The sequence below is a fragment of the Pimephales promelas genome, chromosome 1, assembly GCF_988280905.1.
Source record: "Pimephales promelas chromosome 1, fPimPro1.hap1.1, whole genome shotgun sequence".
In the NCBI taxonomy this organism is placed as follows: domain Eukaryota; kingdom Metazoa; phylum Chordata; class Actinopteri; order Cypriniformes; family Leuciscidae; genus Pimephales; species Pimephales promelas.
Genome location: NC_142769.1, coordinates 780,050 through 797,186, shown reverse-complemented (window position 1 = coordinate 797,186; position 17,137 = coordinate 780,050). Strand labels below are relative to the sequence as shown.

The 17,137-nt window shown below is 41.3% G+C and overlaps 1 protein-coding gene across 15 annotated transcripts in view; it reads left to right on the top strand.

Moving 5' to 3' along the window:
- The window catches only part of camk2d1 (calcium/calmodulin dependent protein kinase II delta 1), a 68,224-nt gene that overhangs the window by 12,160 nt on the left and 38,927 nt on the right, over positions 1 to 17,137 (top strand). For 9 of the 15 annotated variants that reach the window (XM_039690812.2, XM_039690810.2, XM_039690816.2 and 6 more), the window contains exons 3-5: positions 6,811 to 6,870; positions 10,215 to 10,269; positions 11,701 to 11,766. In XM_039690812.2, the coding sequence (XP_039546746.2) occupies positions 6,811 to 6,870; positions 10,215 to 10,269; positions 11,701 to 11,766 (181 nt within the window). Of the gene's footprint in view, positions 1 to 6,810; positions 6,871 to 10,214; positions 10,270 to 11,700; positions 11,767 to 16,936; positions 17,010 to 17,137 lie in introns of all 15 variants that reach the window. The other 6 variants (XM_039690813.2, XM_039690811.2, XM_039690817.2 and 3 more) reach the window with 1 other exon arrangement.

Genomic DNA, 17,137 nt, shown 5'->3' with positions numbered 1-17,137 from the left:
AATACTAATGATAGTTGTTGTAAATAACTGCACATGAAGCACAGTACATTACATTTTTCTCTTACGAATTGATATCTACTGCTATAATGACGTGGCTTCATAATTTCATAATTGCCTTGGAAAGAAATGAACTGCAGCTTCATATTTAACATGCTTCATTAATACCAACATTCAGCTTAAAGAGTCTTTAATAACACTGAATTCATACCGCCCATTATATAGCGTAGTACATGGCTACACATACATGAAAAATACACTAGATGTTTCTCGTAAATACACTGTGTTTGACCGTAACTTGACTTAAAATGATGGTTTCTGTTTGAGTAAAAAGTACAAACTCAAGTTCCTCATTTGTTTGATTCTCTCCAGCTTTCACTTTTCAACTAAATCCAGCCGTTTCTAAACTGGAAGCAACATGCCCTCTAGCAGCCAGTGGAGAATGACAGGAATCCCTGCTTGCCGATCATTAGCAAGTCCACACATGCGAAGACACACAACAAAAACACGTATGAAAGAAGAACGAGACCCAAACACATTCAGATAAATCCAAATCAAGACATTTCCTCACGGTTGCTATGGAGACTGCACTACATTCCTTTGGGGATTTAGATGACGAACACACACACACACACACACACACTCTTTGGCTGTCACTGTAATACACAGCTTTCATTCAGAAAGCTTTGCCTGGAACAGATTCAGTGCCATAAATGTCACACACGTCATCACACTTCAAGATATTTTAGTTTATTTAAAACAAAAGTTGGAAAACATGTTTGCATTGAAAATACAACATCTGAGTCATTCATTCTGTTCTTAAATATTGAAGATGGAAATCATCGCTTGTTGTCGTTTATCATAAAACCACGGATAAAGTCTACATTCAATCAAATAATATAAATGAAGAGTTCAGATGCAAAAGCCTCTAAATGCCATTTGAAATTTTCTTCTTTAATGATGATTTTTATCAAACTTGTATATTTAAGTTCAGTGATTTCACTTAAATGGCAATGATAATTACCTATTAATTGTTATTAAAGTGAAATTACTGAACTTAAATATACAAGTTTGATAAAAATCATCATTAAAGAAGAAAATTTCAAATGGCATTTAGAGGCTTTTGCATCTGAACTCTTCATATATATATTTTTTTGGAAAGTCTATTTGACACTTTTCTCATTTAACACTCAATTATTGTTAATTATTATTATTAATTATTAACACTCAGACAAATTTGTTATGCAATTGATTTGTGATTAATTAATCCCCCCATCATGTAATTAATTAGATTAAAAATATGAATCGCTTGACAGCCCTAATATACATACAATATATAAATATTGATAATACAATATAATTACCCTAATATACTGTATAAATATATATCAACAAACCACAATATGATTGCTTGACACTCTCTATTTAATTATCAATGTTGATAAAACATATTAATTTTATTTGAACAGATTGTTTCACTTGTTTTGAGCCGTATTACTGCATTTCTGGCTTGTTCTCATTTATTTCCCCGTGAATGTAATCCAGCTGTTCAAATGAGCATGTGCGGCGGAGAACAATAGCGGCTCTGAGTCCTCGGCTCGTTTGAATACGGCTCAAGTTATCAGATGCACATTTGCATATGCAGACACGGGGGAGGATGCCAAAAATAGACCAGTGTAAAAAAAAAACACCATAGAAACATAAACAGAAATTTGACTGGCGTTTGGCGTCGCATGAGGAACGTCTGACGGGAAAGAGAGAGAGGGAAGATGGACGAGAGACTGATGGAGAAGGAGAAGCAAGACTAATGATGTGAGAACCGAAACGAGGATCTACAGCTGGAGATTCATTATGAAACCTGCAGCCTCGAATTTGAATATTATTACTCAATAAAGATATTATTTACCATATTGCATGGGAATATATAAGAATAATGCGCATGATTCAATTAGGGATGGACCGATGTGAAAATTTTGGCCGATAACGATAATTCTTTATATTTGAAAGCCGATAACCGATATATTGGCTGATAAATCTAAATAAAAATGTTATATAATTTTTGAGAGCCTGATTATAAAAGCAAACAAGCAAGTCTTTGACTCTCCGGACGACTCTCTCCACGACTCTCCGTACGACTCTCTCCACGACTCTCCGGACGACTCTCTCCACGACTCTCCGTACGACTCTCCCACACGACTCTCCGTACGACTCTCCCACACGACTCTCCCACACGACTCTCTCACACGACTCTCCGTACGACTCTCCCACACGACTCTCCGTACGACTCTCCGTACGACTCTCCGTACGACTCTCCGTACGACTCTCCGTACGACTCTCCCACACGACTCTCCGTACGACTCTCCCACACGACTCTCCGTACGACTCTCCCACACGACTCTCCGTACGACTCTCCCACACGACTCTCCGTACGACTCTCCGTACGACTCTCCCACACGACTCTCCGTACGATTCTCCCACACGACTCTCCGTACGACTCTCCAGGCGACTCTCCAGATGACTCTCCGTACGACTCTCCAGATGACTCTCCGTACGACTCTCCCCACGACTCCCCATATGACTCTCTGTAGGACTCTCCTATGACTCTCCCGTACGACTCTCCGGGCGACTTCCCGTACGATTCTCCGGACGACTCTCCGTACGACTCTCCGGGCGACTCTCCAGATGACTCTCCGTACGACTCTCCCCACGACTCCCCATATGACTCTCTGTAGGACTCTCCCGTATGACTCCCTGGACGACTCTCCGTACGACTCTCCGGACGACTCCCCATACGATTCTACAGACGACTCTCCATACGACTCTCCAGATGACTCTCCGTACGACTCTCCCCACGACTCCCCATATGACTCTCCCGTACGACTCTCCGGACGACTCCCCGTACGACTCTCCGTACGACTCTCCGTACGACTCTCTGTACGCCTCTCGGTACGACTCTCCCCACGACTCTCCCCACGACTCCCCGTATGACTCTCCGGACGACTCTCTCCACGACTCTCCGGGCGACTCTCCTTACGACTCTCCAGACGACTCTCCGTACGACTCCCCATACAACTCTCGGTACGACTCTCCGTATGACTCTCCGGCCGACTCTCCGTACGACTCTCCCACACGACTCTCTCCACGACTCTCCGGGCGACTCTCCTTACGACTTTCCAGACGACTCTCCGTACAACTGTCGGTACGACTCTCCGTATGACTCTCCGGACGACTCTCCGTACGACTCTCTGTACAACTCTCGGTACGACTCACCGGGCGACTCTCCGGACGGCTCTCCCACACGACTCTCTGGACGACTCTCTGCACGATTCTCCATACGACTTTTCCGTACGACTCCCCACTTGACTCTCCCCAGGACTCTCCGGACGACTAACCTGTAAGACTCTCCGTACGACTCTCCGTACGCCTCTCGGTACGACTCTCCGGGCGACTCTCCCCACGACTCCCCGTATGACTCTCCGGACGACTCTCTCCACGACTCTCCGGGCGACTCTCCTTACGACTCTCCAGACGACTCCCCATACAACTCTCGGTACGACTCTCCGTATGACTCTCCGGCCGACTCTCCGTACGACTCTCTGTACAACTCTCGGTACGACTCACCGGGCGACTCTCCGGACGGCTCTCCCACACGACTCTCTGGACGACTCTCTGCACGATTCTCCATACGACTTTTCCGTACGACTCCCCACTTGACTCTCCCCAGGACTCTCCGGACGACTAACCTGTAAGACTCTCCGTACGACTCTCCGTACGCCTCTCGGTACGACTCTCCGGGCGACTCTCCCCACGACTCCCCGTATGACTCTCCGGACGACTCTCTCCACGACTCTCCGGGCGACTCTCCTTACGACTCTCCAGACGACTCCCCATACAACTCTCGGTACGACTCTCCGTATGACTCTCCGGCCGACTCTCCGTACGACTCTCCCACACGACTCTCTCCACGACTCTCCGGGCGACTCTCCTTACGACTTTCCAGACGACTCTCCGTACAACTGTCGGTACGACTCTCCGTATGACTCTCCGGACGACTCTCCGTACGACTCTCTGTACAACTCTCGGTACGACTCACCGGGCGACTCTCCGGACGGCTCTCCCACACGACTCTCTGGACGACTCTCTGCACGATTCTCCATACGACTTTTCCGTACGACTCCCCACTTGACTCTCCCAGGACTCTCCGGACGACTAACCTGTAAGACTCTCCGTACGCCTCTCGGTACGACTCTCCTGCACGACTCTCCTGCATGACTCTCCTGCACGACTCTCCCGCATGACTCTCCGTAAGACTCTCCGTACAACTCTCTGTACGACTCTCCCCACGACTCTCCCCACGACTCTCCGTATGACTCTCTGTACGACTCTCCCCATGACCCTTCCGTACGACTCTCTGCACGACTCTCGGTACGACTCTCTGTTTGACTCTCCCGTACGACTCTCCGTACAACTTTCCGTACAACTCTCTCCACGACTCTCCTGCACGACTCTCTCCATGACTCTCCGTACGACTCTTCCGTATGACTCTCTGCACGACTCTCCGTACGACTCTCCGTACGGCTCTCTGTCATGTTTTCTTCGAGAAGAACGAGAAGTCGGGTTTTCTTCATTAAATTTTTTGCTTTTATTCCCTTTAATATGTGATATAAATATATATGTGGCTGAAGAATTCAATTCAATTCACATTTATTTGTCTAGCGCTTTTCACAATAGAAAATGCACAAGTCCACATTACAGTTCACAGTGGTCTGTTATCAGAGGAGACTGTGTAAGTTATGTATTTCAGAAATGTACATATACAAATTATTCATTTAAACAATGTAATCATTTAAGGCAGAAACGATGAGCTCGTTGAAGTAAAGAAAACTTGTTTGTTAACTAACTCTAAACTAGACATTTAGAGAATTGTAGCATTGGTGCATGTTGACTGAAAGTCGGTTTTTCTTAAATGTTTTGTTTTTACTCTCTTTAATATTCTCTTTCGCCTCTTTTGGACTAATTTGCTTCTCATGCAAACTCTGAACACCAGACCTCTGTTTACATCAGTGTGAGAACACACACACACACACACACACACACTCTCTCGGGCTCATATTTCTCCATGTTTGTTTGTGTTTCTCGTCTGCATTATGTCAGTCGATGGACAGTGACTTGATTTGAGAAGATCTGCTCCAGTTCTTCCATCTCTCCGTCTGCGTCTGAGGGGAAATGCCTGAACTGGGTCACAGCAACACTTAAAATACGCAAAAACTAGATTTGAATGAAAAGCTCTTCATCTGGGCCACTTAATGAAGAACATGGAGTTTGGCCAAACTTTTCTAATAATGAGGAAAGAACAAAACTGATCTCACTGTTATTGTGCAGAAACACACACACACTTGTCATGATTGGTCGGCTGGAGCAGTGTGCCGTGATTGGTCGGTTGGATAAGTGTCGTGATTGGTCGGCCGGAGCAGTGTGCCGTGATTGGTCAGCTGGAGCAGTGTGCTGTGATTGGTCGGCCGGAGCAGTGTGCCGTGATTGGTCAGCCGGAGCAGTGTGCCGTGATTGGTCGGCCGGAGCAGTGTGCCGCGATTGGTCGGCCGGAGCAGTGTGTCGTGATTGGTCGGCCGGAGCAGTGTGCCGCGATTGGTCGGCCGGAGCAGTGTGTCGTGATTGGTCGGCCGGAGCAGTGTGTCGTGATTGGTCGGCCGGAGCAGTGTGCCGCGATTGGTCGACCGGAGCAGTGTGTCGTGATTGGTCGGCCGGAGCAGTGTGCCGTGATTGGTCGGCCGGAGCAGTGTGCCGTGATTGGTCGGCCGGAGCAGTGTGCCGTGATTGGTCAGCCGGAGCAGTGTGTCGTGATTGGTCGGCCGGAGCAGTGTGCCGTGATTGGTCGGCCGGAGCAGTGTGCCGTGATTGGTCGGCCGGAGCAGTGTGCCGTGATTGGTCGGCCGGAGCAGTGTGCCGTGATTGGTCGGCCGGAGCAGTGTGTCGTGATTGGTCGGCCGGAGCAGTGTGTCGTGATTGGTCGGCCGGAGCAGTGTGTCGTGATTGGTCGGCCGGAGCAGTGTGCCGCGATTGGTCGGCTGGAGCAGTGTGTCGTGATTGGTCAGCCGGAGCAGTGTGCCGTGATTGGTCGGCCGGAGCAGTGTGCCGTGATTGGTCGGCCGGAGCAGTGTGTCGTGATTGGTCAGCCGGAGCAGTGTGCCGTGATTGGTCGGCCGGAGCAGTGTGTCGTGATTGGTCGGCCGGATCAGTGTGCCGTGATTGGTCGGCCGGAGCAGTGTGCCGTGATTGGTCAGCCGGATCAGTGTGTCGTGATTGGTCGGCCGAAGCAGTGTGCCGTGATTGGTCAGCCGGAGCAGTGTGTCGTGATTGGTCAGCCGGATCAGTGTGTCGTGATTGGTCGGCCGGAGCAGTGTGTCGTGATTGGTCAGCCGGATCAGTGTGTCGTGATTGGTCGGCCGAAGCAGTGTGCCGTGATTGGTCAGCCGGATCAGTGTGTTGAGGGTTCAGTTTAGACCTTTTTCATGCTCAAACTGCAACATTACTCACTAAAGAAATGTAATTTTCCGATGACTCATGTTTGCTGTTTATATATTCTGTTCATTTTTGACCTCAGAGGAACCAGTAGAGACCATATTTATTAAACATTAGATCTATTATAACAGACAAATTACATTTCTGTCCTGTGAAATTCACTACACTGCTATTAAACAAACATTTACATATCACGTCATTCAGCAGAAACTTGTATACACACCAGTCAAGTGTTTAACAGACATAAACATTGATTTTTGCTTTTTTTTGTAGATCACCAAAAATTGGAACGAGAGGCTCGAATTTGTCGTCTACTCAAGCATGCCAACATCGGTGAGTGAAGACACACACACACACACACACACACACAATCGATTACATGATTAATTACAAGACCTCAATAAAATGATGCCACGTTTACCTCAGTTCAGCCGATCAATGATCATAAACTCGATGCTCAGCTAGACACATTAAACCCCAACACTGTTCATATGCAGTATATCTAGACTCGACCTGTTGGAGTTATCCCCCTTAATGTATGAATAAATATGATTTAAATGTTTATATTTCACCAACAATGTGGAGTAAAAACATAACTATATTAAAATGTTTATAAAACGGCCTTATGTAGTTTTTTATTTAAGTGTTAATTGTTAATTATTAAATAAACTTTATTTAATCAATTGAGTAACCAAATTTAATTTCAGGTTTTTGGCTTAATTCATATATTAATTTCCTTTTTGGTAAAAAAAAAAAAAATTATAATTAGAAATCCGGTGTAATATTAATACAATTATATATAATGAAATACAAAAAGATCTAAAGGAACCTTGAAACAACCTCCAGTCCTGTTGGTATTTTAGTGCAATTAAAAAGAACTACGCTACATCACAATCATTACATTATATGATGTAACTAATAATAATATTGAATGCATCAATACAATGATAATTAACAGATGTGCGGCGGTTCGCCACTTTGTTCATTCGTCAACTTAAAACAGACTGAAAGATCAATATTAGTTCATCAAAACGAGATTTATGAGTGATTTATGCTAATTATATCATGCAAATCTGACCTGAAGCTGTTAGTCTGGAAACAGCTATAAATGTTCAAGCGTTTCAGCCCACACACACACACACCTGACACACAGAGATTACAAGCGTTGGCGTTTGCTAGCAGTAATTATGACTATAACACACAGCTTCAGATGAGATGAACACCTTATATCACATTCCCTCCCCCGTGTGTTCGTCGTACGCCACTGACAATACTTAGTGGACGCACACAGTTTTAGTATAGATTGTTTGTAAGATAAGTCTCTTTTTGCGCCTTCATTATATATTTTTTTTACACAAATATGACTTCAAGAGTCATCGGTCACACTTTACAATAATGTTCAATAGTTAGTGTATTAATTAACATAAATGAGCAATACATTTCTTAGTATATCAATCTTTATTAATGTTAGTTAATAAAAATAAAGCTGTTTATTGTTACTTCACAGTGGCTAATGTTAACAAATACAACCTTTGATTTTATTAACGTATTAGTAAATGTTGAAATGAACATGATAAAGTGCTGAAGAGTCTCAGTTCATGTTCACCTTATTGTAAAGTGTTCACGAGTCAATGACGGTTTCTCGTAACGTAACGCGAACGAAAGCCGCTCTCCCGCCGTTACTATGGCAACAGGTTCGAGGTATTTACACTGAGGGGATTCCTCATAGACCTCCATAATAAAGGCTAGATGTCAAATGGAGGTCGACGTCCGCACTGGCGGCCATCTTGCTACAGTCAGCTCGCTCACTCGTAACATTGTGTTTCAATGGTGCGTGTACTTTTTAAATAACCATAACTTTCTCAATTTTCTAACGATTTTCTAACGGTTTGGTTTGTTATAAACCTCAGATATGTAGTTATGAAACTGCACACTTATCAATAAATAATCATCTAGAATTATAGCCACGTTAATAACGTTTGTAAGAAACCAAGTCGTTTGAAAATCCATCAAGCTTTCTCAGAGATAAGAGTATTTGTGTTCGTGCCGACCCCTCGTCTTACATCAGGATCCACGGAGCCGCCAGAAAACTTGCCTGTGACAAGATGGCCGCCAGTGATGACGATGGAGACTCCGCCTTTATTATGGAGATCGTTCGCTCATGGCCATCGCCGTTCCATCAGAAGACTTCAACAATGAGTTATTGTCAAGGCTCTTTCTTACTCAGTGTCTCGTTTCCAGTCCAAGGGCCAAACCCATTACATTTTTAAAACAGTAATATCCTATAATAAACCTAAACTAATCATTTGAAAGCTTACAATCTCTAGTTTCCATATTTGGTGATTGATTTTCAAAATAAATTACAGAGGAGCTGTGGTTTATCAATTTGCAACAAGAATATTTTCATACTCCTAAGGCGTGTTCAGACCTTTATTTTGAAATTGTGTGATGAACATGAAAAATCACGAAAGAATGATAGAAACCCCAGTTTGAAACCTCATGCCAAGAGTTCAAAAGATTGCATCCAATCAGTTATTTTAGAAAAAAAGGTCTGAAAATGTTTTAAATATAAAGAAAAAAATAGATTCACCATTTGCGATGTGGCGGTTATTTTTATTTGTTTGTTATTTTATATTTTTATTTTTATTTTTACAAAACTAAACACTAAACAGGTTAAATCAATATGCACTTACTAAAGTAGTAAAATTACATTAGATATTTAGCCTTGTTTTCTTGGGAAATAAAAAAAATGAAGTGAGTTTTAAACTATCTGCCATTGCCGTGAGAAAAATAATCTTGTTTCTGTTTGAATTAACATTATTTTTCTGACCCCATGCTGTCTTACGCAAAAACTCACTTAATTTTGATTAATTCCCCCGGAAAACAGGGCATAATATCTAATGTAATTTTACTAAAATAAATGGATCTTGATTTTGATATTTGGACTGGAAACGAGACACACACCGAGTAAGAACAGCGTGTTTAGGCACGGTCTGCGTGCTCTTATTGTGAAGGCCGTCCCAGTAAACAACTAAATAAATGCCAGTTTAATGTTCCAGTTCATTTGGCTGTACTTCACTCATAATTCAATCCCAGAATGCTTAGGTATTGGCGTGAGGGATCGATTTACCGTGTTCCACTGTACAAAACTGGTATAAAGATCATTTATTATTTTCCACAGCTCATGTTGTCTGATTTTTCACATTATACCAAACTAACAAAGGCTAGCATCAGTAACACACTACACCGAGAGGGACTCTAATCCTGCAGTGTTACTGTCAACCAAACCGTCAAATACTTATTTTCCACCATAATTTACAAATAAATGTGATTTCCTGGATTTTTTTTCTCATTTTGTCTCTCATAGTTGATGAAAATTACAGGCTTCTCTCGTCATTCTAAGTAGGAGAACTTGCACAATCAGTGGCTGATTAAATACGTTTGGCCCCACTGTATGTCTATATAAAAGATGGCGCTACCGTGAATAAGGTCTATCAGGATGGACACACTTCCGCTTCGGTGGATCTGCCCTTTCTCAATGACAGGAAACAGAAGCAGAAATAATTCCAATTTGTGGAATAAACGAGTCTGTGAAAATCTCATGCTAACGATTATGACTGTGAGCTGCTCGATAGCATCTAATCAGTGTCTCTCTCTCTCTCTCTCTCTCTCCACAGTGAGGCTCCATGACAGTATATCAGAGGAGGGTGTTCACTACCTCGTCTTTGATTTGTGAGTGCAGTTTTCTCTCTCTGTGTGTGTGTGTGTGTGTGAGGTCACGTCTCCAGTTCTCCTGTTAAACGAGTGTGTCTGTTAATGAGAGCTCCTCCACTCACCAAATAAACCACAAAAAGTGCTGATTATCGCAGATCAGTTTTAAATATGTCATAAACACGACATAGCAGATTAATTATCAAATTTAAAGGAGTAGTAAAAAACTTTTGCTGATAATTTACTCGCCCCCGTGTCATCCAAGATGTCCATGTCTTTCTTTCTTCAGTCGAAAAGAAATGAAGGTTTTTGATGAAAATATTCCAGGATTTTCTCCATATAATGGACTTCAATGGGGACCAAACGCTTCAAGGTCCAAAAGACAAACTTTCAGTGCAAACTGCAAACTTGTTCAAAGGACTTTAAACGATTCCAGACGATGAATAAGGGTCTTATCAAGCGAAACGATCGCTCATTTAATAAATAAATAACAAAGTTTAAGTTTTATAAGCTCGAACGCTCGCCTTGCTCTGTTCTGTGGTGCACGTTCGTGACTCTCGAAAATGAACAAATCTTTTTCCGAATCAATTCGTTCGTTTCTTTCGCCGAATGAACCAAATGACTCGGAAAAAGATTTGTTCATTTTGATGAACGAGTTCGAACAGGAGTGCGTTACAGAACAGAGCAAGGCGAGCGTTTGAGCTTATAAAACTTAAACTTTGTTATTTTTTTTAAAAATTAGCGATCGCTTCGCTTGATAAGACCCTTATTCATCGTCTGAAATCGTTTAAAGCCCTTTGAACTTAAAGTTTCTTTTGGATCTTAAACCGTTTGGTCCCCATTGAAGTCCATTATATGGAGAAAATCCTGGAATGTTTTCATCAAAAACCTTCATTTCTTTTCGACTGAAGAAACAAAGACATGGACGTCTTGGATGACACGGGGGCGAGTAAATTATCAGCAAAAGTTTTTTTAAAAAGTGAGCTACTCCTTTAATGGGTTAGCATTACATTAAACGGTCTGTGGTTGGTTTTGACATTGGCTGTCATGAGGCATTATAACATTTTAATGACAAATTCGATGTGTGCCGCTGTAGTTGAGGTCAAGAAACATATTCATGACACAGTTATAATGCCTCATGACAGCCTAATAGACGCACCAACAAGCAATATTAGAATTTGCCAAATCATTGCTATAAGCTGTGTTGTCGAAATAACATTGAAATTCAGCAGAAAGTGGCGGTGACACACGTGCTCACACACACTCGGAGTAAAGAGCCCTTTAAGTGCTCTGACCTTCACAGCGATGCTCGGTTTGCAGAGGAATTTGCCTGTATTTACAAGTCCACACACACACACACACTCTTTTTTAATCTCTTAAGAATGTCATGTGAAGGTGCAGTTGCAGAGATGCTGTTATAATGAACGCTGGTGTATGTCGGACCTGTTTCAGAGTCACCGGAGGAGAGCTGTTCGAAGATATCGTGGCCAGAGAGTATTACAGCGAGGCTGACGCCAGGTCAGTGCTTCAGTCCAAACGCTCACCTCTGAGGACGGAGAATGCTTTTAATATTATATCATTTATAGTGTCGGCCCAGATCCGTGTGGAGGACAGGCAAACCTAAGATTATTCAGACACCAGGTATCATTTTACTAGTGTGTGCAGGACACTATCCCACTAAACACTGGACGTCGGATAGACGTGCAGATCATGTCTATATTGGGTCCGTTGGTCCATTACCAATACTATTCGACGTCCAAACTAGGTCCACTATTTGGACGTCCAACCATGACCCAATTTGTTGACGTTCAACATTTGACTGTTGAACTGGGTCATTTTTTTGGACCTCATTTGGACGTCTATTACAGGTGCAGGAAATTTACATGATTAATATGCAATGTTTTTTTTTTATTTACAAATATAAACATTGTTGTTATCAACATTAGAGCGTTGGCACTTGTGAAACAGCCACCGAGTGCAATGCTTAGATCGAGGGCTTGATTCCCCGGAAAAGCAGGAATGTAAAAGTGCAATGTGGATAAAAGCATGTGTCAAATGCAAACATATGAATACATGGTACAGATAACATCCTTTAAAAATGTTCTCTACCTTTTTGAAACATGGGACTACAGTTATAGAAGATACTAAATTTGATGTTGAAAAGACGTCCACATTTGGTCCCACCGACGTCAATATTAGACGTGCAAAAGACGTCGCCTGGCGTTACAAAACAACCCCTTCAGTGGACTGAAACTGGACGTCCAAACATTACATAGAAAAGACGTCACTCTAACGTCACATTGCGCAGTGGGATAGTTCATTTATGTAAGTGAGGAGTGCAAAATAAAGGAAAATGTGGCATATTCACTCTTAGAAGAAAAGGTTCTATCTAGAACCTTAAAAGGTTCCATCAGCAAAGGTTCTACGTATTTGGAACCCCTAAAAGGTTCTATACACTCTTAAAAAAGGGTTCCTCTGGGTTCTCTATAGATTCCATACTTGGCCAATAGAACCTTTTACCAAAAAAAAAAAATGGTTCTATATACAGTAGAACCATTTTGGAGTTCCATATATGAAGCGGGGGATGGAACCATTTCTGGTTCTAAATAGAACCATTTCTTCTAAGAGTGATACCCATAATTTCTTGGGACCAAAATGATTCCTCCACTTTGATCTGATCAGGTGTGTTTTCTGTAGTTGCTAATGCTCTTTTTACACACACACACTGAACAACATGAAGCATTGCTTGAGCTAAACTGGTATTATCTAATTGTGTATTAAATTTAACAGCTGACAGATATTCAACATAAGTCATGTGTGAGAGTCCAACAGAAAACTATAGCGAATAGACTGTGATAATGTTGAAGGCGTCTGAATGCATTTTGGTTTGACTGTGCGTGTACAGATGTGGGCCGGATCTGGGCCGACACTGTTGCATTCTGGGTTGTATTATATATTTTATGAAGCTGTGTAAATAAGTTAATCAATTAATAACTTTATTCTGTGGTATTTTTTTTAAATATTTCAAACAATAATGCACTTACAGTGGAAGTTTATGGAGTAAGACAGTGTTATATCTGTGATATCAGTCATTCCCTCCTCCCACCAAACGAGGGCGCTGTGATCAGAAGAATACCTTCCGGGTTTCCTTCACACCTGAATGCCATAATGATGAGAGAAACAAAGCTTTAAATCATTTGTTTCGCAGAATAATTGATTGTCTCTCGCTGGCGCCCCCTGCTGGTCAGATCAGTGTAAATGCAGCGTCAAAACACCTTTTACAAAACGAATGAAGCAGTCATCTATCAAATGTTATTAACAAATCATCTAATACTACTAAATATGACGATTTTCGTAAAATTTAGTAAAATTTTATTTTTGAAATGGTAGAGCTTTATTTGTTCGTTTTATGGAGACGTTTAACCGCAACTTTTTTTTTATTAAACAAATGTGTCATTAAATGTTTACAAAATGGATCTGAGATCAGGTAAAAATCATCACGAGACCGAGTCATGGGCTCACAGAGATCATCGCCACCTAGTGGTGATTCGTTGGCATTTGGAAACCGTGATGACGTAACGAAGCCTCGTTTACTGTAATCATGTGACTGGCAGTTCAGAATCACTGGTTCAGAACAAATGATTCACAAAAGTTTTGAAGTTTCACAGTGTCTTGTTTATAATTGCATTGGTAATTGGCCGTTCGCAAAGACCCGCCCCCTTTAATTACTGTTGCTATGTCCGCCAAGACACGCCGCTCGCGGAAAGACGTCAGGACACCGTTTTTCAAGTTCAAATCCTCTGACGTTAATCTACTAACTCTCCGGACAAACATGGCGGATTCAGCGGATGGCGGATTATGATTGGTCAGATCGCCTGTCAATCAAACTCCCAGCAAACAACGCTATGTTGCTGTCTGGTGTAGACAGCATCACTGATTATAATGAATTTTATTTGCTTTTGTCGTGTCGCTTCACTCATGTTTGTGTTACTCTTGAACCCTCTCCTCGTCAGTAAATCTTGCCCCATACACTTTCATTGTAAGTGCATTACTAAGAGACTACTTGCATTGAAGCCAGAACATACAAGTGCATCTCGTAATTCACAAAACAGACGAACCGTAGTTTATTATGAGTGTTGATGTGTGCATGATATCATTATTTGCTTTGACGGACTTCCTTCTAAGCCAGTTGTGGTCGCAATCGTGTCTTATATCACTGCATTAAGAAGAAATGATGTAAAGTTTGTCTCCCAAATGCATTTGTACATTTAATGTCTGTCTGTCATTGTTCGCGTTATCTTAATTTGGGTTGTTTAACCATTTCTTTTAATATGCTTCTGTCATTATTTCTTATATTACTTTGAGAAGTATAATTCACCCAAAAAGGAAAATTCTCTCATTCCAGCCCCATTTGACTTTTCTTTTCCAATACGAAACTTTAAAGACTTTCTGTGCAATTACATTGAATGCATTCAAGATTTAAAAAGGACACAAATGGACAATAAAAGCATCATAAAAGTATCCCAGACAACTCAATATTCCATTTATTTTGAAATTATACGCACTGTTGGTCATTTTTGCCAAATGTTAAACTTTATTCTTATTTTGTCATTTTACCCCATTGGCAGATCATCTAGAAAACAAGATATACTTGCGTATGTCATTTTTGCTTAACTAGTAAATGCTTCTTGATTTAAGAATTTTTAAATATTTAGACTGGAAACGAGACAAAAATACTAAGTAAGGGAAGCTTTTTTTTTGCAGTGCGTCCAAATCTGAATCACAACTGATCTAGTCTGCTTTTACATATGCATCGTAAGCCCAAGACCATTGGTGCCAATGCGATCTTCTTGGGAAATCTAGATGATCAACAATTCCAGGCTTTTCGCGACATAAACCTATCACATGGCTTCAGAAGTACAGGAAAATTGCGCACAAGCTTTATAGACTTCTTTTGTGATGCTTTTAAAGTCCTATTGAAAGCTCATAGTAATGTAAAACAGCGATCGGCTCAAATTTCGCCTGCGTTCCCCTGAAGAAAGACAGAAAGAAAGAAAAGAAAGTCAATAGGGATTCCAGTAGGCGCGTTTCCATTACAGATTTGCGCAAATCTTTTGCGATATTTTCCAAATTTCGATTAAAAACTATAGCGAAATGACTGTGTTTCAATTAACCGATGTTAAACGTCTTTTTTTCCTCTCGCGATAAGTCATTCCAAAAATCAACGGACTTTGGTAGGTTTATAACTTATTTCACAGTCATACACTGCACTAGACATTATTATTATTATTATTATTAATGGAAGGAGACGTGGTGTGTTATCCAAGCATTAATGGCAGGGAAAGACACAGAGTTCCTGGTGTTTCTCCCTTATTTCTGCTTCGATGTCTTCATTTCTTTGAGGTTTAGAGAGGCTATTCCTGTGATTATTGTTTCTTTTTTTTAATGAATTTAATAAATAACTCTATCTCGTATTATGTCCAAACGCTCGTTGCAAAACGAAAAATGAACGGTTGTTGTATTTTTAAAACGCAAAGTTGAACACCATCATTTTAGTTTGACCACACCAATGCTGCGCTATATAGGCTACATCTCAACGAAATTTCAGATATTTGTTTGCCCCCTTTAAAACATTTAAAATATTCACAAATTAATATGGGAAAAAATTTTGATTTTACTGGTTTTCTAAGGCCAAACTAGAACATGGATATTTCTGATATTTTTCCCGCAGTGCTTTATAGGCGAGTTATTATAAATGCGTCTTCGAGCTAAAAACATAATCTCCGGATGCACCTTTAAAGAGAACGGCACCTTTCATACGGATTACATAATCAGAAGGTATTCGTTTACGATTCGAATTTGTTCTTTTTAAAGTGGACATTTCAAGCTTTAGTCTATAAAGGCTATCGTTTCAGTTCTCGCGCTCCAGTTCACGAAGATCATAAAGCGCGCCTGATTGTTTTATGTTATTTTACAAAAGCACAACGTTTTCTTGTTATCGTGACATTACGCAAATAAAAGTAGTTGCGAATAATGTATTATTATTTTCTGTATAACCAGAAATGCTAGAGTATTTTAAGTTGATTCCACTGTTGAAAGTGTTCACTTTCATATTGGGCAAAATCGAGTGTTTATTTGTCATAATCTTAGCCCTATTATTATTATTATTATTGTCCAACCTGTACATGAATGAGATGTGACGAATTGCTTTGTTGCGTTTTTGGATAAAAGCGTCTTCTAGGCTACATATATAGCCTAATAAATGTTATAATAGGCTAATGATGATAATTATTATTATTATTTGCGGACACGGACCAGTCAGGTGACTAAATGCGCAAAATCCGTTTCCATTGCAGTTTTGCGAAAAAATCCTTTTTCGAATTCATGCGAGCGGAAAAACTTTTTTGCGAAATTGACGTTTTTGCGAAACTGACGTGTTTCCATCGAGCGTATTTTCATTTCGCAATTTCAATTTGCGCAAATTGAAGGGTAATGGAAACGCGGCTAGTGCAATGATTGTGATTCTCATTTCTGGGTTGCAATTGTACCAGTTTTATAGCAAATATCATACTATTTTCCACAGACTGGAGTACAGTATGTTCCTTGCTTGTTTGTTTGTCATCTGCATTATTTTCTGAACTGTTCAATCTCTCTTCTTTGGCTTCCTCGCTGTGTCTCTCTCTCACAGTCATTGCATACAGCAGATTCTAGAGAGCGTTAATCATTGTCACTTAAATGGCATTGTGCATCGAGACTTGAAGGTTAGTATGACAGGCTCAAACCTGTTTGAACAAACAACATTGTGGACGCCTCCTCTACTCACCCCTGACCCCTCGAAACACAGCTACACACTGAGAAACGTGTGTTGCGGTGGGCTGAGGGGTAAAAA